General features: G+C 40.1%; 5 protein-coding genes across 14 annotated transcripts in view; 2 read left to right on the top strand and 3 right to left on the bottom strand.

Moving 5' to 3' along the window:
• Window positions 1-4,402, top strand: part of LOC135165035 (SLIT-ROBO Rho GTPase-activating protein 1-like) — a 35,361-nt gene extending 30,959 nt beyond the window's left edge. For all 5 annotated transcript variants that reach the window (XM_064125945.1, XM_064125946.1, XM_064125949.1 and 2 more), the window contains one exon: window positions 822-4,402. In XM_064125945.1, coding sequence (XP_063982015.1) covers window positions 822-1,757 — 936 coding nt within the window. In that variant the 3' untranslated portion in view covers window positions 1,758-4,402. The remainder of the gene's footprint in view (window positions 1-821) is intronic.
• Window positions 4,403-4,565: 163 nt separating this feature from the next.
• Window positions 4,566-9,379, top strand: LOC135165033 (E3 ubiquitin-protein ligase RNF123). 2 transcript variants are annotated; one of them, XM_064125939.1, is made up of 3 exons: window positions 4,566-4,994; window positions 5,088-5,223; window positions 5,657-9,379. In XM_064125939.1, exons 2-3 carry the CDS (start codon window positions 5,159-5,161, stop codon window positions 9,234-9,236), a joined length of 3,645 nt encoding a protein of 1,214 aa, XP_063982009.1. In that variant the 5' UTR covers window positions 4,566-4,994; window positions 5,088-5,158; the 3' UTR covers window positions 9,237-9,379. The 2 variants fall into 2 exon arrangements, with proteins under 2 accessions (XP_063982009.1, XP_063982010.1); XM_064125940.1 differs by having other exon boundaries at window positions 4,566-4,999; window positions 5,129-5,223.
• LOC135165039 (sodium-coupled neutral amino acid transporter 7-like) lies at window positions 9,286-12,404 on the bottom strand. The gene is made up of 4 exons (XM_064125960.1): window positions 11,600-12,404; window positions 10,876-11,236; window positions 10,426-10,672; window positions 9,286-10,074 (listed from the first exon to the last, which is right to left on the bottom strand). Exons 1-4 carry the CDS (start codon window positions 11,685-11,687, stop codon window positions 9,421-9,423), a joined length of 1,350 nt encoding a protein of 449 aa, XP_063982030.1. The 5' UTR covers window positions 11,688-12,404; the 3' UTR covers window positions 9,286-9,420.
• A 148-nt stretch (window positions 12,405-12,552) lies between these two features.
• On the bottom strand, window positions 12,553-15,449 carry Cpsf73 (Cleavage and polyadenylation specificity factor 73). The gene is made up of 2 exons (XM_064125958.1): window positions 15,126-15,449; window positions 12,553-14,728 (listed from the first exon to the last, which is right to left on the bottom strand). The coding sequence occupies exon 2, from the start codon at window positions 14,717-14,719 to the stop codon at window positions 12,656-12,658; it is 2,064 nt and encodes a 687-aa protein (XP_063982028.1). The 5' UTR covers window positions 14,720-14,728; window positions 15,126-15,449; the 3' UTR covers window positions 12,553-12,655.
• A 260-nt stretch (window positions 15,450-15,709) lies between these two features.
• Stj (straightjacket) lies at window positions 15,710-24,851 on the bottom strand. 5 transcript variants are annotated; one of them, XM_064125934.1, is made up of 17 exons: window positions 24,611-24,851; window positions 23,938-24,124; window positions 22,771-23,712; window positions 22,265-22,582; window positions 21,801-21,857; window positions 20,319-20,399; window positions 20,150-20,224; window positions 19,912-20,013; window positions 19,747-19,818; window positions 19,379-19,523; window positions 19,232-19,298; window positions 18,934-19,094; window positions 18,657-18,780; window positions 18,312-18,344; window positions 17,624-17,901; window positions 17,163-17,554; window positions 15,710-17,041 (listed from the first exon to the last, which is right to left on the bottom strand). In XM_064125934.1, the coding sequence occupies exons 1-17, from the start codon at window positions 24,691-24,693 to the stop codon at window positions 16,481-16,483; spliced, it is 3,678 nt and encodes a 1,225-aa protein (XP_063982004.1). In that variant the 5' UTR covers window positions 24,694-24,851; the 3' UTR covers window positions 15,710-16,480. The 5 variants fall into 5 exon arrangements, with proteins under 5 accessions (XP_063982004.1, XP_063982005.1, XP_063982006.1 ...); XM_064125935.1 differs by having other exon boundaries at window positions 19,232-19,283; XM_064125936.1 differs by lacking the exon at window positions 18,312-18,344.
• Between the last annotated feature and the right edge of the window lie 118 nt (window positions 24,852-24,969).

The following is a 24,969-nucleotide window of genomic DNA, read 5'->3' as shown; positions in this document are numbered from 1 at the left end:
TTTTTCGAACAGTTTTCCTTCGCCCACAGATTGCTGCAGTACCTCTAGTGAAATTGCATGAATATTCCAAATTTGCATGACTCAGCAAGTGTAGATTTTCTCCACTGGCTACGAAACTCAGTTCCAGACCTCAATATTCCAAATTTTATCATCAAAATTCAATCACCTCCTTCACATTTACTTCAGAATCTCAAAAAATGTTTAAAAATATAACCAATGGCGCAACATGTCCTCTCACAGTTCAGAAACTAGGTTTAAGGATATCCAGGTTTTCGTCAGAGTTGCAACATATCATAATCATAGAAAATATTCAACGTCTTAAAAATTTGTTTTTGCACACAATTATTTTCTAACATTTGATGTTTGCATTATTGAATAAGGGAAACTATTTGAGTTTGACACTGCTCTATTCTTTGAGGCATAAAGTCGATTTTTAGTGATGTGTTCAATATAAATAATTTTTTTAACATTTCCAACTAATAATTTTTGCAGTTTAAAATTGACTGATTATAAAATATTCATAGAAAGGGCTACGAATTTAGAAAAATTGCCTTTTGGATTGACTTTATAAATCTTTTTCAAAAACTAAACATTATTTTCCCAGATTCCCAGATTATTTGGATATCCTGAGCCCCAATTTCACCCCTATATTTCCAAATTTGCTGATGCAAATGTAATCACGTTCCTCCATCCCCTGGCTTTCAAAACCCCCAAAAAATATAAACAAAAAATGCCAAGCACATCCCCCCCTCACTCACCCATCACCCTTCCCCCATTGCTCCCCTGAAAAAAACAAATCACCAAACCAGTCTGTCTTTCAGGCCTCAACCCAATCAAAGCCCTCGACACCGAGTGACGAAAAAGTCTTCCCCGAGGACTGTGCCCTGGACGAGAACGGAAGTGTCAATGATTTCCTGGATACCCTGTCAACCGGCAGTGACGATATTCCTCCGGATCCCTCCATCTCCCCCGATCCACCCCGAGGAATGTCCCGAAAGCAGCAGTGGAAGTCCCAAAGTGTCTTGGAAGGTACTCCAGCCCCCCAAGCCGACGATACCCCCGAGACAAAGACATTCTCAGCAAATCGAGAATTATGGCAGAAGCGTGCAACATCCCAGAGCAGTCTAGCCCCACCAGTTCCCCCAACTCCAAAGTCCTTCCGAGTTCTCCAAGAATTTCGTGACATGCGGCAAAAGCACACCCCAGACCTAGTGATGGATCTTCCCCTGACATCCCAGGATGAAAATAAAAAATCATCGTCCACCACGAGTCTGAGCAGCTCAGACGACGAGACATCATCAGTCTATCAGAATCGTTCACCTGGTTCAAATGGCCCTGAGTCACCAGATATGAGCACAGCAGCTGAGAGATTTGCCAAGCAAAATCAGTGTACATTGAAGAAAAATACAAAAACATCAAATGGAGGCAATACAGAAAGAATAAAAAGTCTTATTGATGATGAGGATCAGGCTGACAACAGTGATATTGTGAGATCAGCGAGTAGCAGTGAGATATCATCGACTGATGTGCCATTACGTTCCCCACTGCCACCAAGATCGACACCCATGATAGCTGCTAAATTCGCAGATATGAGACTGACTGGTGGCAGCCAGCAAGTGTCTTCCTTCAAACCACAGGTCAAGGTTAAACCTACCATATTGCGTAAGCCAGTTATGCCTTTTCCACATCCACACATGAGCCCGGAATTGGCGAGAAAAATTGAAAAACAGGTGCAGAATACAGAGCAGGCTAATTAGACGTGAGAATTATTTGGAGAGGGAATTTTTATCGTGAATTTTTTGGAGATGGGGGAACGTTTTATAAAAGATTTGAGGAAAGAGAGCTTCCAAGACTCATCTCCAACGGGGAATCCCGCCCGTTTTATTCCAAAAGAACCATTGCCGAACTCTATAGAGTTCCAGAACCTTTTAACATTTCAGAAGCGATATAAATTTTTAGCGCTAAAAAATCTTTCACGAAAGTTCCAGCATCTCCAGTAGATTCCGGAATATCCATCAAACACTCGAGTAATTTATTTTATGTCTCGAGGCCTGAACACCCCGATTACAAAAAAATCGCGATTTCAACCCTGAGGGCATAAAATAACGTATGCAACACGACAGTAAAAGTATTTGATGTTTTAACGTCACATTCGTCAGAAAATACGTTTACTCCCTTGTCGCATAGTATACTATTACATTTAGCTATCCAATTTGGCTCTCGATGTGGAAAGATAATGAAATATCGTAGGTATTACATTACAGGGAATTTTTTAATACATAAAATAATTGTGTTAATGCGTGACCATATTTTCGTAGATTCTTTAAATATTTGAAGGTACATTTGAGGAATGTTTGTAACGAAATTTTATAGCGAAGTGAAATGATGATAAATTTCGATGGAATTCATTTTATATGAGAGGTTTGTGCTTTCTACAGTCGATCGACCAATCCTGCATGTAATAATTCTCCAGTAGTTAACTCTACCCCTTGAATACCTTCAGACGAACGAAACTCATCTTTCAAAATAAAAAATTGAAAAAAAAAATTTCCCCTTCTCAACCAAAATTTTCCAGTCTACGAAGAGTCTCGCTAGCAATACCGATGTATACGCCCTCCCCTTCGATAAAAAAACAATTTCTTCTAGTCGTCATGCAGTAATAAACCTATAATCGCCTTCAATGCACGTGATTATCCCGAAAGAAACGATAAGAATACGAATGGTACATCGAATAATGAAAATGTAGATATAATTACCTAGCAACGCGTTTTTCTATGGATGTAATTTATTTTTTATCGCCACATACATCTCCCTAAATGCCCCCCCTCCCAAATAACCGAACAATACGATTGACTATTGAATATAGAATAGAATGATAGTCCAGATCCGAGTGATTTTTTTAAACGATGCAACGAGAGAGAAACGAATAGAAAAGATGGTGCCGTTGTCATTCGATTGATATCAATTGAGTGATTGAGTTACGTCCCACAGACACTTTCTGATAATTTTAATCCAAAATGTTCGATATAATTCAGTTCTTAAGTGTACAGCTTAAAATCCAACGATACCACTTATGATGATTAAATAATCCGATAATGGGTGATAGCCAATTGGCAAAGTTAACTATTGTTGATTCTCGTTCGACGTTTCTCCCTGCTTTATTCATTCTAATAGAGAGATAACATGATATTAAACGCTGATTGTGTATACTCATGCCTTTCTGGTTGAAGGGAGTGAAGATGTCGGAAATTTGAACTGAAAACTGAACTCGTTAGTTTGCAAGTGATGTTAATTCCGCAAATATGACAAATAAAACTCCTGACATTTTTTAGAAAATTTGCAGCTCGAAAAGAACCAGTTCTGATATTTATTCGTAAGCTCAGTCGTGTCTGAAATATATCTGAGATATATTTGTGAAATTAACGAAAATGGAAACCATTTAAGAACAAACTTTCCAAGAGATCAAGGGACATTTTACAGAAAGATAAAGAGATCCAAAATTTTTCATCATCGAAATAATTTTCATTCCCTTCAACTTCTTAACATAGAGGATTATATAACCGTAATATCAATTTGATAATAAAATAAGCTGAAGATAAACTCATATATATTCTTTGAGAATGTTTGTCCACGGGATTGATAAGAATTTTGCATAATAATGATGCAGCGGTCCATTAAAAAAAAATACAAGCCACCCTGTTTTCCCACGATTATTCAGATATCCAAGAAAGAACGTAATTATACTGAATTTTGTCGAGTGTGGAAAATTTTTTTGAAGGCATAACATGTAACCCACCGCAATGAATAACAGTTAAAATTAATCTTAATGAGTAAGCATTAATTATGACTTAATTATAACGAATTACATGACGATAAACCAAAGCATAAGGACAAAGTAACTGATGGAATTCGTACGTGAGTTTAATTATTTCTTTCATTATTGAAACAATGAAATGCATATCCTAACGTAACCAGGACGAGCAATTGAACTGCTGTTGGTTCAATTGCTGAAGCGAAGCAATTTTATTAAAATAATTTCGATCTCCAAAACTCCTGCCAATAAAATTCCCATGTGTAGGTGCTCTAATTCCCCAATTTATAGTATTACTACATCCAATAAATATTCAATTAAATGATAATAAAAATTGATAATCCCGTGTTAGTAATAAAAACTTTGTCCTTATCTCTATTTGTATAAAAAACTTTTTCTACTTTCTATGATAGTTATTAATGTAATACGTAAAAAGATATCATTTTTATTGGAAAATATGGTTTATGTAAAACCCTTGCAGAATACTGATTAATTAGTTTAGATTTATTCCGGTGAAAATTCTTTTATGAAAGAATGAAAAGTATTCTTCATATAAATGTTTCCATAAATGAGATAAAAAAAATATCAGGTCTATTCAATAATTCCTTCCTCTTTTCATTTCCAAAATCCCTTTCCCCCAGTCCCTGGAATATTCTCACGAATGAGGCACGAGAACGAGATTAGTAGGAAGTTATTTAAATCTAGCCTCTTATCTCATTGAAGCTTATCTTATTGACTGCACAATAAACATTTTCATGTGCAAAAAAATGTTGTCACAGTTGCGTTTCTAAAATTCTCCAAGATCTTCAATAACTTACCTGCAGTACTTTCGTCGTTCTGGGCCTTTTACTGGAGTTTTTCCTCTAGGGGAAGCTTCACTTCTTTGTGTGTTCTTTGTGAATTCTTCAGTACTTCAAACAGTTCACCGAATTCGCGGTGAATTCACCCCCAAATCCACCCCATAGCGCTGTTAGTCGACAAACTGGGTGCCGACCCATCCCAACGGGGTCCATTTTTCCTCGAGGATTCCCAGCCCTCGATCAGCTGCACCAAAAGGAAAGCATAAAAGTGGCTGATCCTGCCTGACAATGTGACTTCCCACAAATTTGGAAAAAAATCCTTCGAACGTTGGAAGCTAGCGATTGTTAATTTCTACCGATCATAACCTGCAATTAAGTGACAGGTAAACACCTCTCCATGTAAAAACAAAAAATAAAATGACGTTTGGAGTGGAATATAAATTCTTTTTCTCTTCTGGTTCTCTGGTTCCGACAAGATGTTGATGACTGTTGTTTATCCTCCTGGATTCCATGTAAAATGTCTTTGGAACTGCCTTGAGCCTTGAGGATGCAGCCCAGTGACGTGTTAGCATCGATATTCGGTGCTGGAGTCCTCTCCGAGTCCTTTTCGAGGTAAAATGAAGAATTTATCAAAGTGTTTACGTAATTGTTTATGAGTAATCGAGGTACAATGAAGAAGTAATTAAAGTCGTTGATTATTGTTTGATAAATATCGCAGAATCTCATGGAGATGGAGCAATTTTTGTTTGTCTTATAGTAAATTTTTTCAGTAACAAAAATCGTCTGGACAAAAGTTTTTATATCACACAGATTCGAAGATGTTCATAAAAAATTACAGAATAGACTTGACTTCTCCAGTAGCCTATCGAAGAATATAATTTTCTTTTGCAATCACCTCGTTATTGGCACAGTGAAATTTAGAATATTTGGTCTCGTTTTCAAGATCATCTCAAATCTTTCAAAACTAAAAAAAAATATTCAACTTGATTCATTAGTTTAGAAAATATTTGAAATTCGACAACTTGCGTTTTCCGAAATTCTCCAGATCGGCTCTCCCCTCGGCCTCCGACTTCATAAAATCCGCCCTTGCAACCGTCGCCCCCGACGACCCCCCCGAGGACGCCCGGCCGGGCCGTCTGGGTCCAAAACTCGTCTGTTTCGACGTATCAACCCACCATGGCCTAGTAATAGTAACCCCAGATCGTCTAAGCGTCAACTCTCAGAGTAACTTCAGCACCCTCCGCGCAAACACTGGCTTCTACTCCGGTAAATGGATGTACGAACTCCAACTGGGCTCCAAAGGGGTCATGCAAATAGGCTGGGGCACAGCGCAATGTAAATTCAGTCAAGAGAGTGGAGTTGGTGACACCATCAACTCCTACTCATACGACGGTAACCGGGTCCGCAAGTGGAACGTCTCCACTTACAAATACGGTGAGCCTTGGTTATCAGGAGACATAATTGGTTGTGCGATTGACCTGGACAACGGCAAGATCGACTTCCACAGGAATGGAAGATCCCTGGGCACAGCCTTCGATGGTATAACCACAGGAAGTGGAATCGCGTATTTTCCAACAGTTTCTCTAGCTTTCACTGAGAATCTCACAGCTAATTTTGGGTCCACTCCCTTTAGGTACCCCATCAGCGGGTACCAGACCCTCCAGGCGTCACCGTTGGCTCAATTAAAACGAGCCCACCTGATATTCTCCTGGTTCGAACGTCTAATTGACCAAATAATTCTCGATAGAAGGGAGAGCAGAACCTCCGGTAGTGACTCAATGCCCCTGAGGACGCACCTCATGTGCATCTCCAGGTCCATTCTCCATCATTTAGCACCTCTGCTATCAGTTCCTTACATCGTCGAAGCTATTTTCCTTCCCTTCATCCAAGCCCTAGCCCAGGAACTCCCAGATAAATTGATTCTTTGTATGGATCTACTCTGGACATTCCTCGAGAAGCATGAAATCAAAGCTTGTCTCGAGAACAGTGTTATCTATCTTCTCTCGGCCTTCCGCCACGTGTCACTGAGGCTAGATTACCCTGATCAATGCAGAAGTCTTCGTCTCCTGACGAACCTCTGTCGTCATACAAAGACAAGACAATATCTCCTGCAGAACGTCTTATTCGATCGCGTTCGCTTTGCCAATTTCATCCACGTGAAACCTCTAGATGAAGGTGGACTTGTCGACATAATCCAGAAGACCTGGTGGGAGACAAGTCCCCCGGATCACTCAGTCGAGATCAATAAGCAGAGCTACAGTGACGCATGTGAGAGAATAAAATCAGCAATCGCTGAGGTCGAAGCCCTTCAGGTCGACCTGTTAATTACTTTCCTCGATAACAGCGATGGCACACCCACGACATCATCCTCAAGAACAATTTTTCTGAAGAAGTTCAGGCGATTCGTACAAGAGAACTTGATATCGAGCAGAACTCCTCTCCAGATCACAGTCTGCTGCTTCCATCGGCTTCTAGTGGCTTTCAGAATTCTCTGGGAGAGGGAAGTCGGGACTTCCCCGATTTTTGTGCCCTGCAGGGTCTTCTATGACTCGTCAATCAACTATTCCGACATGGATAGACTCGGTGGAGTGCTGTCTTACCTCAACAAAACATATAAGAATGAGTTGATTCATCACCTGGGGCCGGATCACGAGGTAATTCTGTCGATGGAGCAGACCCAGGAGGTGAATAACTTCATGGGAGGACCTGGGAGAATGGGGGAGATGTCTGTGGTGATTCCCACGACGACTCGAATGCTCAATATCAACACATCGACCGCTGGTGAATCACCCATCATTCTGGGGTACCCTACCTTCGTCCGGGAGGAGAAGCCTCTTCAGGCTGGCTCAGCTGACGCTGCTATCTCCCTTCTAGAACTCCTGGAGAACGTTATATTGTTCTATCATGCAGCTGCCAAGAAACAGATCGCTAAAGTTGCCAATCTACGTGACAGTATGAACGAATATGTCTCAGCGATGTCTGATGTTAAAGCCAGACTCGAGAGCCTCAAGAAATCGAAGGATCCTGACACCTACGCCGTCCAGCAGGAGCTCCTCAGGACTATAGGTGTCTTCAATACAAAACTCTCCGAACAAGCCAGACACATGGCGTGGGTCAGAGCAGCTGTGTATTCTCCCGAAAAACAATCCCAACTCGCTTGGCTCCTCAAGGTCGTTATTTTAACTCTGAACAAGGCGAGTGTCGAAGGGAATATGTTCAGATTTGTTCCGGATTTTTACCTGGAGGCCCTGGCTGATCTCAGTATCGGTCTCAAGAATCATCTTCATCCAACAGCGCCTATTGAGAACATCAGGGGCTACGAGACAATGCTCCGGGAAATTGCTCAGTTTCTCTGCGATCATTTCTTGGATTCTCGAATTGTCCACGCAATTGCCAAAGACACTCTCATTCTCACTCTGGCTGGGTTTACCTCTAACTCCCTCACGTTGAAGGCACTCGAGGAGATACCGAAGGAGTCGCGAATAAAATTCGTGACAAATGTCCTCAGACCTTATGAAAATCGTGCCTGGGCGCAGTCCAACTGGGTCCTCGTGAGATTTTGGCAGGGGCATGGGTTTGCTTTTAGGTACGAGAAGAGTCCACATCTTGCTAGAAAAATTGGACCAAAGATGTTGCAACAGGAGTCCATCTCGCAGCCAATCAAACCGTGTCCTTCGGTCATGTATCAGATGCATGTCAGGGATATTCTTCTTGAAAACACCAAAGCAACCACTCAATTTCTTAATTCTCTGTTGAATCAGATGAACTGGGCATTCTCGGAGTTTATAAGTATGGTCCAGGAGATTCACAATGTCTCGTCGAGACCGGAAAGAGTATTTATCGAGTCTAGACAGCTCAAGATCTGTGCAACCTGCTTTGATCTTGCTATTTCTCTGCTGAGGGTCATTGAGATGATAGCGACAGTTGCTCCCACCATATTCAGTGATAATTCACAGACTGCTAGTGAGAACCTCCTCGCCAGATTGTGTCAACTACTCTGTCAGATATTGAATAGGGTCAGTTCGCAGACCAGCTGCTTCCAGCACGTGGTTTTACTGGACATTCCGGATTTGGAGACCATCGATCATTTTCCCATTTTGGCTGCTGTCACGGGCATTCTCCTGGCATTGCTGAAGGACGATATGAAGAGGGCTGGGGAGTCCAATGACATTCCGAGGGTCACCAAGGCTTTGCTGACGGAACCCAGCTTTCAGATGACCTCGTTGCATTTTGTGCTTGGTGAGGACGTACCTAAGAGTGGAAAATTGGACAAACCCGTCAAGACATTTTCGTTGAGCTCCTACAGGAACGATGTGACGTCCGAGGAAATTGAACGGGTGAAGAGAATGCTGAAGTATCTTGAGTCCAAGAGGGTATTGCTACCGGACAATCGTTTGGTCAGCGATGACGATGACACCTGTATTATTTGCTATGCTTATCCAAACGGAGCTACATTCAAACCTTGTAATCATAAGTCTTGCAGAGTCTGCATCGATCGACATCTGCTGAACAGCCGCGAGTGCTTTTTTTGCAAGACCACAATAACCCAAGTCTATGATTTGGATCAAACATTGATTCATGATTTTAGTTCTAGTCTCGTGAGATCGTCATCGAACTCCTCATGATACCAAAGGATAGGGAGACTGATAAATGAAAGACGGAAGAATACGTGAATTATGACTTATTGAAGTATAAAAAGTTTAAATTTATTGTTGATTTTGAGAATATCCAGCAAAATATGTGATGAATAAAATTGTTTTTTTGAGTATTTTGAAGGTTTCAGTATTTCTTCCGTAAAAATAGAGGCAGTTAGACGCAGAGACTAGCTCCCAGGTCCCTTCTCAATCCACTGACTAGTGCCTTCTCGGGTTTCCTGAAGTCCTCGAGAGCTTGAACGAATACAAATCCTGCTGCAAATCCTCCTAGAGCGGTCGTTAGGAGGGCGAAGAGCATGAAGAAACGATTTTTATTCAGGTACAGGGAGGGGTCTCTCTTCAAGACACTCTGCACGAGGCAGATTCCAGGGCAGATGAAGATGAATATCGCTGAAAGGGTCCCGAGGAAATTTATCACTGGAGATATGTCGGGAACGAAAATGGCTATCACCAGCGACGCCACGAACCATAGGAGAGTCACGATCATTCGAACTGTTGGATTCGCCTCGATATCGGGGGAAAATAATCCCAAAAGGGAGTTTCTACCGCAGAAGAGGACTATTGGGTATGTCGTGAAGTTCTTGAATGCCAGGGCTATTATTGCCACTGCCAGGGTGACACTCTTATCTGTGTATCCCTGGAGAATATCACTGGGTACATGTCCAGTTCCAAACGTGTGGTAGCCGATGATACCGACTAATGTGTAAGCCCCGCAGCAGATTAACATACTGATGGTTGCACTAATGGTGAACTTGTCGATATTTCTGTCCTTCATGCAGGCGTAGGTCGGAATCGCTGTCATGTGACTCTGAAAGTTCATGGAGAAGTCACTCGAGAATATTTTAAGAATGGCTGAGTGATTTTTTTTTTAAATTAAAGTCATCTGAATGCTGTTAAGGGTTCATTTGGGCGATGAGTGAATTTTGGTTTTCCTTTTTATTGTAAAGAGTTTTTTTTGTTAACTTCGAGCAAATTTATGTAAATTTGTCTATCATTTTACAAAATATTGATCAGAGGATTCAATAACTTCTTGGGGACAAATATTTCTTTAATGTCCAAGCATAAAAGTGGAAGTGAAAAATAAAATAAAAGCCGTACCATTTTACCCCTTCCCTTCAGGTAATTCAGTATTTGAGGGCATTAATACAAGTGACTTAACTTGATAAGCAAAACAGATGATGGGAATTATCTGAAGTGCTTGAGTTGCATCCTTCGGCCAAACTTGAGTGGGTTTCGGATAATCTATTGTCCTCATGCCCTCGTAAATCACTACCCAGGCTACATAAATAATCGTGATGCATCCAATGCTACTGGTATAGCTGAGGACGTCCAGACGTTTGAAGAAACACAAGGGGAGAATGAATATTATGCAACTGATGGTTGTGATGAAGTTCCTCGATAAAAACCTTCGAACATCGAACGTAAAATCGTCACAGAAATTTACGAAATCTGTGAATCTGAAAGAAAGTGTTGAGGGAACAGGCAAACAGTTCACGATAAAATGTAGACAGCGAGGATGTAACAAAGGACATCACTGAGTGATGTCATATTTCATGAGGGAATAAGGAAAAATCGAGGCGTAACGTAAATTAAAGTTAGACTTCATTACCAGTGGTGACAGTAGTCCATTCCGTAGAAAGTAGCTAGAACTCTATCGAACTGATCTCCAATGATGATGACAAATGTCAAGCAACATCCAAACGCGTATATCGTGACACAGACACCGCATATAACGAGAGCTTTTGGTCCGCACAGGCCGGCCAAAGTGTCTTGCATTGAATTAGTCTTTGTTATGTCGCTGCATGCTGCGAGGATTATCAAGGATGCTATTATGAAGACTAGAAGAATTGCTTGGATGATGATAGACGATGCTGCACCCCCGGATTTATCAAATGCCAGGGGGAAATTTAGTAAACCTGCACCAAGTGTTGCGTTCACAATCAGGAAAATAGTTCCCAAGATTCCGGCTCCTGAGACAATTTGGAATAAATTGAGAAAATAATTGTTTAGTGTGGATTATACTGAAGATAAAATCAAAACATCCCTCTCCCTCTTTCGTAGCGTCATCTTATTAAATGAATTAAATTGCCAAAAATAATTCAATCACTTGATATTCGTAACAAATTCTTCGTTATCACCGTACTGATTGCCTCAGTGGAAAATATTAATAACATGTTCTGTATCTGGGGCAATTTCCTGTAAAAAATTTCCACCCAACTCTTCTCTAAATCATCTCTTGAGATAAAGTTTAAAGTAAACAAAAGATATTGAGGGATGAAATTTAATTGTTTTTAAATCTATTTGTTAATCACAATTATTGATTCGCTAGTTACCTGCATTGTTGGAAGCCCTCTGAGGCGGATTTTCCTCTGTCAACTCAGTGGTATTATCAATCAGAGGTTCTCCACTCAGAAAACTCATACTTCAACACTTGAACTACTCGATTGATGTCGATGAATTATCCAAAATATCGTACGACAAATTGTCCTAATTATGCGAACGTTTCACATTGAAATAAGCACAACGGTGATTATCAGTAAGAACGTTCGATGATATTTAGCATCGAGAGACCAGAGGTCATATTCAGTATCACATTCACTGTGGTTTAATCCCGAAAGACAATGGTATTTAGTGAGGTCGATAGGTTGATTGATAACCTTGGGGAAATTATTTTTCATTGATTCTAGTTACTTTTACACATTATCGAGAGAAACAGCTGTTTAAGATGACTTACAAGTATTCTTATTTAGAAAGCAGCCGATATTCTTTTTTTAAGTTCAAACAAAACAGGTGAGACGACCTCTTGAATGCTGAGTAGCAACTAAAATATCAACAAATGAGTTCAAAGGTAGAAAAACGCGAATTTTTTTTCTGAAAAACGTTTTGATGTCAATTTTGATCTAAAAAAATTAATTATTCCGATAACACAAATCCCAAAAATGAAAACTGGTAATAAATATGTACTTATATTTTATAAATAAATTGAAATTAAAAAGATTTCATTGACAATTACCTCTATGAACACTTTCAAAAATTCTATCAACAAAAAAAAAATCTCAAACCTAATTTTCCACCGCTTTTTTACATAAAAAAATTCCTAGCTCACCAATTTACAGATGAACCTCGTCTCCGTCCTCTAATCGCTGATAAAATGGACCTGCAGCCGGTGAATTCCGGGCGAGTCATCAGCATTCGCAATCGTCTTGCAATCCCCAAGACAACGAAATTCAAATTATTCCAAACTCCTCATCCTTTTACTAACCCATACAATTATACACCTTAAATCTACAATGTATCAACCTTATCCGGTATTTATTAAAAAACGTATCAACAATCTTCACCCCATCGTCCCAACTTCCCTCTACCCCTCAGATGTGCACCCTCTCCCTTCAAATAGTCTCACAAGGAGAAGCAAGTGACTGATGTAATTTGGAAACCGCAGTCTGCACGATTTGCTGAAAGACCTCATCCTCCTGACAGACAACCTCGAGCCCCATCAGATCAATATGCGCCTTTTTCCCATCAACAGTCACATAAAGCTGTTCTCCCTTAAAAATCTTGGGCACCGAGTCCTCCCCGAACATCTCCTGGAGCATCTCAATCAAACAAGTCTTGAAATGCATTCTATCCATCTTCGACGGTGGTGGCAGTGTCTTCGGAGGATTCTCCATCAGCTCTGCCTGCAGTAGAGCAGTAAAAACAGAATCCGCATACATATCATTCACCGGAGTAGCAATCCACTCCATCGTCACGATTTTCCCGTCAATCGTCACATCAACATTCTTAAAAAGTCTGATCTTCTTATCATCCACATACTCCAAATTCCCAGCAATTTGTCCCAGAAGATGCTTCAGCACTGGCAACGACGAGTTAAAATACATACTCTGTCTCTGGACAACATGGCTCGTGGTCATATCCGTATACTTTGACAAATCAGATGGTGCTAATTTATGATGATTAAAATTCCTCTTCACAAGAACACCAGAGAGAATTTCTCCAGGTTTCGAAGTCTCCATTGCAAGTGTTCCCATAACTTTAGCAGTTTTCTCACCTCTGAAATACAGCTCAACAGCAACTGTATTCCTTGGATTGTGAATCTCCATTGTTGTACTAGGATCATCCTGATACTCCCTCTGCAACGCAGCCTTCAGTCTCCCCATTTCGTTCTGCTCGCCATGAACGAGTACGACATGAGGTGGTTTGAGAATTCTAATGAACTCTGATGTCTGCTGATAGTCAGTATGCGCTGAGAAGGATATGTAGTCAACGGACATCTTCAGAGGGAGTTTCTGGCCACTCATCGTCGCTATTTCCTCGGGCTCCGAGAGAATAGTCTTGGCTAGGGTGCCCTCAACACAGTAGCCAGCGATTATAACTCCATTTTTCGCATCTGTACACCAGGACTCGAACAACTCACGAGATAATCCACTCTGCATCATTCCCGGTGATGCCATCACAACACAGGGTCCAATATCATCAAAATGATCGATTCCCTTTAGATTGGATATGTGCTTGAAGACGAAGGGATTGTTTATTGCTATTTGTCTTCTGATTTTATCGTTCATTGCGTTGACATACGTCTGGTAGACAGCCATACATTTTTTTGCCAACGAGGAGGCGTAGTAGATCGGAATCTCGTGAAGCTCTGGATGTTGACTCCAGTACTCATCGAGGATCAGCAGAAGCTCCTGGGCTCGACCTAGAGCGAATACTGGGATCAAACATCTGCCACCACGATTCACTATCTCGTGAACGAGATTCGTAAATCTTCGTTCACGATCCTCTCGTTTCTCGTGAATGTGTGTGCCATACGTAGATTCGGTTATCAAGACGTCTGGGTGGACATTTGGAATCTCGGCAGCCATTAGATGGCGATCCTCTTGCCGGCTGAAGTCACCTGTGTAGAGGATCTTGACACCTGCAATTTCAATCATGAACATGGCAGCTCCTAGTACGTGTCCAGCGTTGTATGCCCAGAATTTAATCCCGAAGACGTCCTTCTCCTCGTGAAAATTAATTGTCTCTATTTTGTCCATACTGGCCTCAAGATCAGACTCAGTGTAAAGCATCTGTTCTGTAGCGATGTTGGAGACCTTGATGTAGTCAGAGAGAAGCCAGCGGTAGATTGCTTTGGTAGCGTGGGTCATGAAGCATCGCCCTTTGAAACTCGTCTTCTGGAGGAACCACGGGAGAGCTCCACAGTGATCGAGATGGAAGTGGGATATGAGGAGGAGATCGATCTCGTCGGCTTCCACAAGATCGACGAATGGGAGGGCATCCATTCCAGATAGACCTGGGTGGATACCACAGTCCAGCATTATTTTTTTTCCCTTGAATTCCAGCATTATGCAGGATCTGCCTACTTCCTGACCTGCACCCAGGGGTTTTATCGAGAGGAGGTCACTCTCCTCGGCGGGTACCTGGGTGTCTACTGGCTTTCTTTTGCTCCCCATGATTATTAACTGAAATTTTTAGTCAAGAATTGATTAGCGGGGTGAAGCTGTAGATTTTTATTAATAACGTGGAAATCGCTGAGAAAAATCAAATGATTTTTTTTTATTCCAAAGTTGAAGAATAGAACTTCAAAACCACAAAAAAGTCGGAGAATATGTCTTTATCGATCCCAAGTTATCGAAGATTGAAGACGTTCTGTTCTTCCTGATCCTCCCTTCTTTTCAAACAAGGATTGTTATCCAATTTTTAAAGATTTTTATTATGTATAAATTATTTATTTTCACTCGAACTGAAGAAAATAATTTTTATAATTTCGAGTGACACATGTTTATCACACGAATAAAAAAATTAAATTCTATATCCAGTCTCCTATCACTTATCACTTGATTGAGGTTAGGTTCTTACCGTTCAAGTCTCCAGTCTTTTCGCAATTATAAATAAATATCTCTTCACACTTTCAAGTTCATAATTTAAAATAAAATGAAAGTTCTGAAGAAAATTTCATGGATCTGACAGTTTTTATTTGATTTTTTAAGATAAAAATCATTAAAATAATGAGCCGGTGTTGTACTTCACTCGAAATTCAACACAAAACACAAATTCACCAATTGGTGGACACGAAAAGCAGGTGGAAGGGCGCCGGCGGGACACAGAGGCCGCTACTTAGTTTCAATGTGGATAACCAACCGAGTATTGCTTTTCCCTAAATGAATTAATTCTGTTGCTTGTACTAAGTTTGTACTCCTTTGTACTGCACTTAAAATGTTTTGTTAGTGTCTCATTAATTTTTAAATAAATAATGTAAGCAGCGGCTTCTATGCGTGACTGCTAGAACCCGCGTCATTCGATCTATCGGACTTAGTCGGCCAACCATAATTTACCGACTGAGAAATAATCAAAACATGAACACAATTTTGACACAAAATTAGGAGTAATTCGACAGAGTAATATGTGAGGTCAATCACTGATGAGCATCAAACCAATTTGGAACAGTAGGATTCCATAATTTATTTGAAAAACATACAACAAGATTTTAATTTATAACCGCGTGCCATACAATTCAACGAAAGGCACACAATCTTACACTTCATTATCCCATTATTATCTTACATCAATTTACAAAATTAACGTTAATTAATTTTACTCGATTATAACAGTGTATATTAAACAGATGAATGTACAAAGCGAAATAATGAACGTGATAACATAATAATGAACACTATAATCTCCAAATAGTAGCTATGAAACCCTATCTAAGATTTTCGATAATAATCGATTGAATCTAGTTGAATCTCGTACCGATTATCAATTAAAATGACGTACAGATAATGAATATACAAATGAATAAAGATTGAGTAGAATTCTCCTATCGATATCAGATTTTAAATCCTGTACATAATTTCCGTAATTATATATTTCATGCAGTGGTCCATTATTCTCAGATTTTCGATTACTTCAGATATCTGATTTTTTTTTTTTTGAAACTCCACCATGTTATCTCAAAATAGCGAATCAGCTTGAGAATCAAAAAATTAAAATATCAGAGTATAAATCGATCATCGATCGATTAACTCATTTCTAAAATTATCATACACTCACTGTACACGAGTGATGCACCATAATCAATGTTCAACCACTCTCATATCAGAACAATGGAAGATAAACAATGATTAATCATTTTGACATCAGCTCGGAACATATCGTACTGTATTATCAGTCGTTGATGCAACAATCCCCTGGAATAAGCCATAATAATAAAATTAATTACGAATTTCCATGAGTATGGACAAAGCAATGAGTAGAAAAAGGGCTGAATTGATTTTGACACTTGTGGCCCTGCCACATCTGTCCTTGATTTCACTCTCTCTGGGATGGCTTCTGATGCAGGAGCTGGGTCTTCTTCTCTTGAGGCCATCACCCGCCTTCTGGCATGCCAAAGATGCATTAGGATAACTAATCTCCTCAGGTATGACTGTGACCTTGAAGTCAGCTGTGCCAGGACAGTCGATGTAAACGACAACCAGAAGCATATTGCTGAAGTCCACGGGTTGGACAACGTAGGGCCTGTCACACCCTTTACTGGAATTGAAGCTGATGTCGTAGACATTGCTCGATGAATTCCGAAGGAGGTAGAGGTCGACCTGTTGGTCGCAGGGAGTCGGTTTCGTTCGATTGATGATTACTCGAGGATCGAAGGGAGGTGGCTTGCTGCCTTCTGGTGGCATCTTGTCGTCAGTCTCGAAGTGATCGTCGTGATCGAATTCTTGGGCGAAGGCATGCTCTGAGGACCAGAGGCCGAAGGTCGTCCATGTGTAGACGATCTGGAATCACAAAGTTTCTTTTACAACAATCGGCATCATCTAGTATTTATGGTTTCCCTTACTCGCTTTCAGTCTTGTCTACATTTTTATTAACTAAAAGCCCTCATGAGAACACCCTTACCCGAGCAAATAACCAGGAAAGAGTCCTCCTGAGGATCACCCAGGGTGTCAGCAGGACACTCCCATCATTCGCCGTCTGCCGAGACATAAAACACACCCCCTGATAATCGTAGATTGTGATCTTCTCGTAGATGCCCTCGTTCACCATATCCATAAGAACCCGTCCCCTGACCTCTCCGAAGAATCGTCCAGCATCAGCTTCTTCCGAGGAAGCTAGAATGAAGGCATTGTTGTCGATGAGGTAGCACCCAAGGGACGAGTCATTGCAGTGATGATTGCAGTTGGGTACTCCATCGCAGTTGAACGTGATGTTCTGGAAGATGGATTGGAGGGCCGTGTGCTTGAACTGAAAGCCCACGACTGCCGCTGGAGCTTTGCCCTTCACATTATTTCCTGGAATTTTCCACCACAATTAAATCCCACCTCAATCCTTTCCCCCCTTCATCACCCCATTCAACCCACCTGTGAATATGGCACGACTGGCTGTCACCAGGGTCGAGTCATCCGTGATTTCATCAGGTGGAATCGAGAAGACGAAACTGTCTGGCTGAACGTAATGCTGTTCAACAGCTCGCTTGTACCATATTTCATCTATCGCTCTGGGGTATATTCTGCTGAAGTGCTCGTCAGGTAGCATTGGATCACCAGTGTCGTCCTGGGCGAGATCCTGCCACCTTGTCAGACCGCTGTGGGTTGCCATGAAGGCGAGAACCAATTCAAAGCGATGTTGAAACTCTTTCCTACGAAAGAATTAATGAAATTCAATTATTCGAGGTAATGATCGGGTGAAATTTCAAGGGCTGGGGGAATAAGTTTTTGTGGCTTGTTTTTTAGAAGATATTCAGCGTCGATGGTTATGCCTCATCATTCACTTGGGTCGTTGTGGTTAATCTGTGAACAAAATGGCAGCCACCGATATTTGGTGTTGATAACATCGAGAAGCTTTTGTGTATAATGTGCATCATAAATAGTGAAATGAAAATTTTGTTTGGAGAATGAGTTTTGGGGGATGAGGAAGAAGGGGGATGAGAATGGGGTGGTAATTTGGTGAGGTATAGTTAGGAGTGAATGACGTGGTGGGAGGGAGATGAAGGGAAACTCATGTATTTTTCAATAAATCAAAAATTAAGGTGCGATGTGAAGGCGTTACCTGGGCAGGCGATTCATCAGCCTAGCTAAAGGTCTGCATGGCGTCAAAGTGGTTAAACATTAGTAAGAAGGAAACAGGTGTAGTCACTAATAAAAAAAAACTGCACACAGTGGGTGATTAAATGCAGTGCAGTTAATTCATTACACATTCACGCGGTCTAGGTATCGGTTGTTATTTCAAATTTCTAAGGTGACAAACTAGTGTCTAACTCTGCACACTTGTGTAAAACAATCAACGGAACAGGCAAATTCATTCATTCTGTGTTTCATTTGATTTTTGATTTTTGTTGAGTTACAAACGCGAGTTGTGACGTGTGTGCTTTGGTGGTGTTTTCATTTTTCTCACCCTTTCTCCTCGCGTGTGGTGTTGATGTTTGCAAACCACCCGGTTACCTTTGCATCGTGTACGAGACTTTGGAATAGATGACGATCGCAGTAGAATGAGTCCTTACCGGATGAGGATGAACTTGCTGGAAAGAAAATCAGATAAAATTATGAGTATTGAATTAAATTAAAAGTATTTCGTTTCTTCCTCAAACCTATTTCCTTACTATACAAATGAATATTTTGTTTATTCACTTATTTTTTGGTTCAGTGAATGAATAAATCATTTTGAAACTTACAATGAGATCCGCTATTTCCTGTATTAGTGACAGACAACTCGGGTGGCTGGAAGGGTAATTTTTTATCACTCCAGAACCATCCTGGCTGACGAGTACGTTCCAGAAAATGTAAAAACAATTTCTCAGGCGACTCAAACCTGTGCTCGTCCTTATAATGATATCTAAAGAGGGAAATTCAGATAATTATCGTTTATTCAATCAAAGTACGGCAGCAAATAAAATAAATTGAAGGATGAGATAATTAAGTGTTACGGATTTTGATAATTTAAGGAGTTAGTGAATATAATAATAAACTCACTTGCAATACGTCCAATCGGGATGAACCAGCCAATTATTGTCCGCAAAGTAGTCTGTCGCATTTTTACCTGTCCCAGATGAATTCCATAATTATTCGAGAGGGGTATGATAAAAAAAAAATTATTGACTATCTTATTGATTAATTTACCATTGACGTGGGCTCTGTGAAGTTCCTCGGTGGCGTGAACACCATAATTGTCGCGGCCATACAATGGCAAACTCACGACAACTGTGAATGGCGTTTTTTCGATTCCAGTGCACTCGTATTTTCTTTTGACCCGACCAACTCTTTTCTAAAAATTCAAGAATCAATATCAATAAGTTCAATTACCCCAACATTGTCCCAATTTAATAATATAAATCGTGTGTGTTAAAATAGTATGTGTTAATTCCGCGCCGGGAAAGAAGCGCCTGTTCGTTAGTTAGATATAAAATCTTAATTGCTATTAATCAAATTAACGTTTAATTCATCAATTTTTATTGGACTTCTGAGAAAAATTGCGCAAAGCGACTCACCATATCATCATAATGATATTTCGTGTTGAGGGTCACGCTACCGTTCACTTGATTGATAACTTGGTCTCGGAACTGGAAATAGACATAATTAATCGTAATAACCAAGTTCATCAGACGGTGTTGTTTTTTCATCGCTGAGAATTTTTTTTGTGTGAAATAATTTACCCGCAGAATATGCTGGTCGAAGTCACGATGACCATCGAGATCCAAGAGCTCAACTTCTGCCATGTCAACGGAATTGTAGGAGGGTTTCAGTATTCCCTGGAACTGATGAAAATTCATATTATTTACCTGGACTTTTGACACTTAACGTGATGAATGAAATGAACCATTTTTTTATTTGCAATCAAAATGAGATAATCCCTGGGGCATAAAATTGAAAAAAAAATTTATTTGTACTTACAACCGGTCTCAGGTCAGGATGAATAAGAATGTAGCCGTTATTAGTAACAATAAAGGCATACCCATTCACCCCCAACTGAAAGGGAAGGGAAAAATGTGAATAATCTTTGAAATTGCGTTATTTCAATAAATAAATTATTGATAAAAAAATTGGTGAATGTTAATTCTACCTTATAAGGTAACATGAGCTTCTGTATCTCCTGAATAGGCACATCAGTTCCAGCAACTCCAAGTAAATCCGCAATTCTCGTCTGAAACACCCCCGAATGATAACTACCAAAAATTCGACATTAAAATTTCAAAAATTGAACTATTAAAGCACAGCTACCTCGATATTTGAATTAACTATAGAGTACGAATAAATTGTCTAAATAAAATTTCAGCTAGCATATGAAAATAAAGATGTAAAGAATACCATAGAGTATCATGAATAATTTATACTTTGTACAAATTTTTAAAACTAATTCAACTACTTGAAAAATTTTCAACTCCTTATATTTGGCAGACGCTAGATCCTAGTCGTTTTAGCTATTCGCATTGCAACGACTGAATAAATAATTAAGGAGATCCTTTTTATATATTTTTTTGTTATTTCATTGCGCAATTTTATAATTGAAAACAACATAGCAATAGTTATTCACATAACAGTAAAATATTAATTTCAATCGATTTGGTTCAGTTGATGATATCTTCGTATGGCTTGGGTGGAATGATAAATTTTGAAAATAATACAGTTTTAGAAATTATTTTTACTGTTATATATTTTTTTTATCAAGCGGATAAAAACCTGAAAAATTTAATAGCTGATTTTCGGGGAGCCATTTAACAAAATATTATTCATTGCTCAGCACAACTGCAAAGCACATTTTAGCAAAGCGTAAATTAATTCTTCATACATCGATGCAATGAAAAAAAAAAAGAGAAAAAAATGTAATCTTTCTCGTTATAGAATGAAGATTGTATTATTTTTCAGATTTTTTTCAGTCGTTTTATTACGAAAGAAAATTTCAAACGTGAGGATCCCCTTTCTAAAGAAAATTCTAATGTATAATTTCAATTCGCTTATTGAAATTGATTACGGTTATACATAAATACCCTTAAATTCATTAATTCTGCTAAATTTTATTAAAGAATTCATGTATGATACCATTCCTTTTATTTTCTCTTGGCAATCCAGCGGGCAGGACCTTCATTATCTACATGTTATCTCGAGGGAATCAATTATACTCGTAGGAAAATTCTACGTATCATAGAAATAGTGAATTCTTGAAATAAGGATATTGGCTGGAATGTGGCTAGTGCGACGATGCCCTTCTACGCGTCTCAGTAACGAGCGAATAGACAGATGAGGCGACAGGCTTTTGAGATATTCTTGAATCAAGAATTCAATTTCCATAAAACGTCCAACGAACTAATAAAAAAAAGTAGCAGACAGACGTAGACTCATAACGTCCAGAAACGTTCAATAACTCATAAAAAATAGCAGACAGACGTAGACCTAATGGAGAGACTAGTCAATGAAACGAATGAAAAAAAAAAATTGATGAAATCTATGAATTCAAGAATTTTGAATGGGTGTCAAGGGAGCTCTATGCACTGTAAAAAAATGATATCTGCGTTAATCTCATTGGCTTTGTTTATTAACACCGAACCTCTCGTGTCTGGGACACCCAGTACGCCTCCTTGATCAGCACTTGCTCAGTTATGTTCTGTGGACAAACGTTAACTTACAAGAAAAACAAATAAACTTTCTTCAGTATTTCATCCTCTATCTCTGGCTTCATTGACTCCCTAGATATTTTTTTTCAACTCTCCAATTGTTCTTTTATTAATTGAATCATAATCGAAGTGGAAACACGAAATAATTGGATGTAACATCGATTGAAACATGTCTTTCTATTTCATAACAATTTCCAAGGAATTTAATAGAAAAATTCTCCCAAAAAAAAAGTGTTTCGTACTTTGGATTTAAAAGGTTTTGGAATTTAAAAAATTGAGAAGAAATGAAAGAAAAAAATGGTTTTACGGAATTATATCTTTGTTATGGTTTTGGTAGAAAGAATAATTTTTGTTTCGGTTTTCCACTTCAATACTCAATTAATTACTCATCACTTACCGCGTTCTCCCGTCTATCATACACCGGCATACTGACAGATGTCATCAATTGATACTCCTGCATCTCATCGTGATGACTGTGATGTCTCTTGGGTTTGTGCATTAATTTCCTGTCCCTCTGGTGATTGGACATATACAAACGTCTGTTTCTTCGAAACTCGAGGACTCGCTCTTTCTGATCCTCGCACTCCTTCTGTTCCCACAGCCAATCTGCCATTTTGGGATCAGTGATATCAGCGTAAACCGGTGTCCAAATTGTCGGATGATCGTGTTTACCGAGGACAAGTGGACGTGCCATCACGGGAACGTAATTCAGTACCTGACGATTTCAATGAAATTTCTTTTTAATTTTTCGAGGAGATTCCTTTCTCTCCACTCCACAAAATCCCTCCAATTTATGAACTCAGTTGTTCACTCTGATATCTCTCGAACTTCATGAATCATCGGAGCTTATTTTGAGCTTTACACCTCCCCTCGATGAAAAACTGATCATTAAAAATTACTTACCTGTTCCCTGACTTCAGCAAACGTCGAAAGATGAACGTAGTATCCCCTGTTGGCGCAGGCCATCCACTGGACCTCCCGGACATCGGTGACCTCCCTCCCAATCAAATACGTGAATACTCTGACAGGCATATCATACTTGTCTGGCTCTTCTGAGTTGCCACCCCAATTGTACTCCCTAAAAATGTCTTTATAATTATACGGCACTCCATCTGTGATCAGCATGATCGCCTGGTTGCACATGGCTCCTCTGGTCTCATTCCTGAACCTCGCTAGGAGCTGAAACGCGTACACAAGAACCATCTCAAAATCAGCTATTCGCTCTGTCGATAATTCCGATATGGCGTCCTTGAGTTCTCGGATGTTCCCCAGGTTGGCTTGAACGAGGGTATCATTGAAGCATCGAACCACTTCCCTGGTTTCGTTGGAGAACGTGATGATGTTGACGTAGTCATTGTTGCCGAGTGTGTCCAGGATGTTGTTAACGACGTGTCTCGCTATCTCCTTGCGAACACCCGTCATACTTCCAGAGGTGTCCACCAAGATCAGGACGTCCTTGGGGCTGTTGGCTGCCTCGATGTACCAGCCCCTGGTGCGACAGTCAAACAGATCGACTGGCTTGGGATTCCATATTGTCGCTGGAAATTGACGCATAAATCCAGTTGCACTGCCAAAGTACTGCCAAGACAGCGAGGGATCATGTTTGTAGTTGTTGATGAAGGTGTCGTCCAAACGGGCTGACCATTTTATCGCCTTGATCACCGCTGGTGCACGATCGTAGACATTTGTGGGAACGTGAACCGAGGACATCGATGTGTTCACGTCACCTCCAAAGTGGACGCTGTAGTGGAGCTCCTGGGAGACATTCTTTGCATTTGTGTACGTGTAGTTGACGTCCAGCTGCTCGTCGTCCAGGGCGACTGTCTCGGCGATGTCCATTATTCTCTGGGGATCGATGAGACGGACATCATGAGCATGCTATGGTCCGGGGGGGGGGCGATTCTAGTCGATTTTTGGGAGATTTAATTTTGCGAAAATAGAGACTTCTCTGAAGGAAATAAATATTTAGAGAGAAAATTTATTTACTCCACTGGTGAAGGAATTATTTGCTGAATATTCTTCCGTGTAATGATGATCTTCATTTGTTCCAATTATCTCAAGAATACTCACCCTAATTGCTGACATTTTAGATTCCATCATGGCCTTGATGTCCTTGGCAATTTCATGAACAAGTGTTTTACCATCTCTGGGTACAACTTGGGCCGTTCTGTAGCTGTCTTCGAATTTTTGCACGTTTATCACGTATTTTCCAAGCTGAGACAGCTCGAAGCCGAGTTTGTACGCCCATGTTTTTACCCTGAATTAATGAAAAATAATTTTTCAATACTTATTCATCCGTTGAGCCATTAATTCTCCGGAAAAACCTCGGACATATTTTTTCACAGCTAACGAAATTTCGAAAACAATATGACTTCGGACTTCCTCGGTAAATCCCTCTGTATCGAGATGATTTAACATTCGTAATTGATGGCTTCGTTAATATTAAAAACTCATCTCTCTCGACACAGCGATTCTATGTACTAAACAACAATTTTCATCCCAACTAATTCCTTCCGAACAACACGTGAATCTTCCGACCCACCTGTCACGTGACAGCTAATCTCTTTCGCTCAGATAACAACAGAATTAAAACTGCTATTGACAAGACCAGAAATAATAATTTTATTTATTCCCTCCGCCCCTCAATTGACAATTCCCTCTTCCCCGATTCTCCGATTAATTATGCACATGAAAATTCCAAATCTTGCGCAGAGATACTAAAATTGTGTCACGTTAAACTTACGTGGCAGACGATACGACGTCGCCTTGTCCTGGAGTTGATAAAACAATAACAGCGAGTAGTATAGGCAGTAAACATTCCCTCATCCCTCTCTCTCTCAAAAATGATAAATTAAATGAAAACTTCACTTGCGAAAATTACACACTCCTCGATTCATATATTCGTAGACGTCGAATGATTGAGCTAGAACTGACGATTGAGGTTGATGGTAACTGTACTGTTGTCCGCCTAGGTGACTCCTTTCCTGCGAGTATCGATCACCCTCTGGGTCAAATTCTCGAGCTTGCGCCCTAGGGAGAATCAGCGAAGGGTAGTCAGTGGGTTAGTGTTGATGTGTCATTGTCAGCTGATGCATGAGGAAC

The sequence above is a fragment of the Diachasmimorpha longicaudata genome, chromosome 8 (assembly GCF_034640455.1).
Source record: "Diachasmimorpha longicaudata isolate KC_UGA_2023 chromosome 8, iyDiaLong2, whole genome shotgun sequence".
Taxonomy (NCBI): Eukaryota; Metazoa; Arthropoda; class Insecta; order Hymenoptera; family Braconidae; genus Diachasmimorpha; species Diachasmimorpha longicaudata.
The sequence above is the reverse complement of the archived record's forward strand: the minus strand, read 5'-3'. Positions and strand labels throughout refer to the sequence as shown.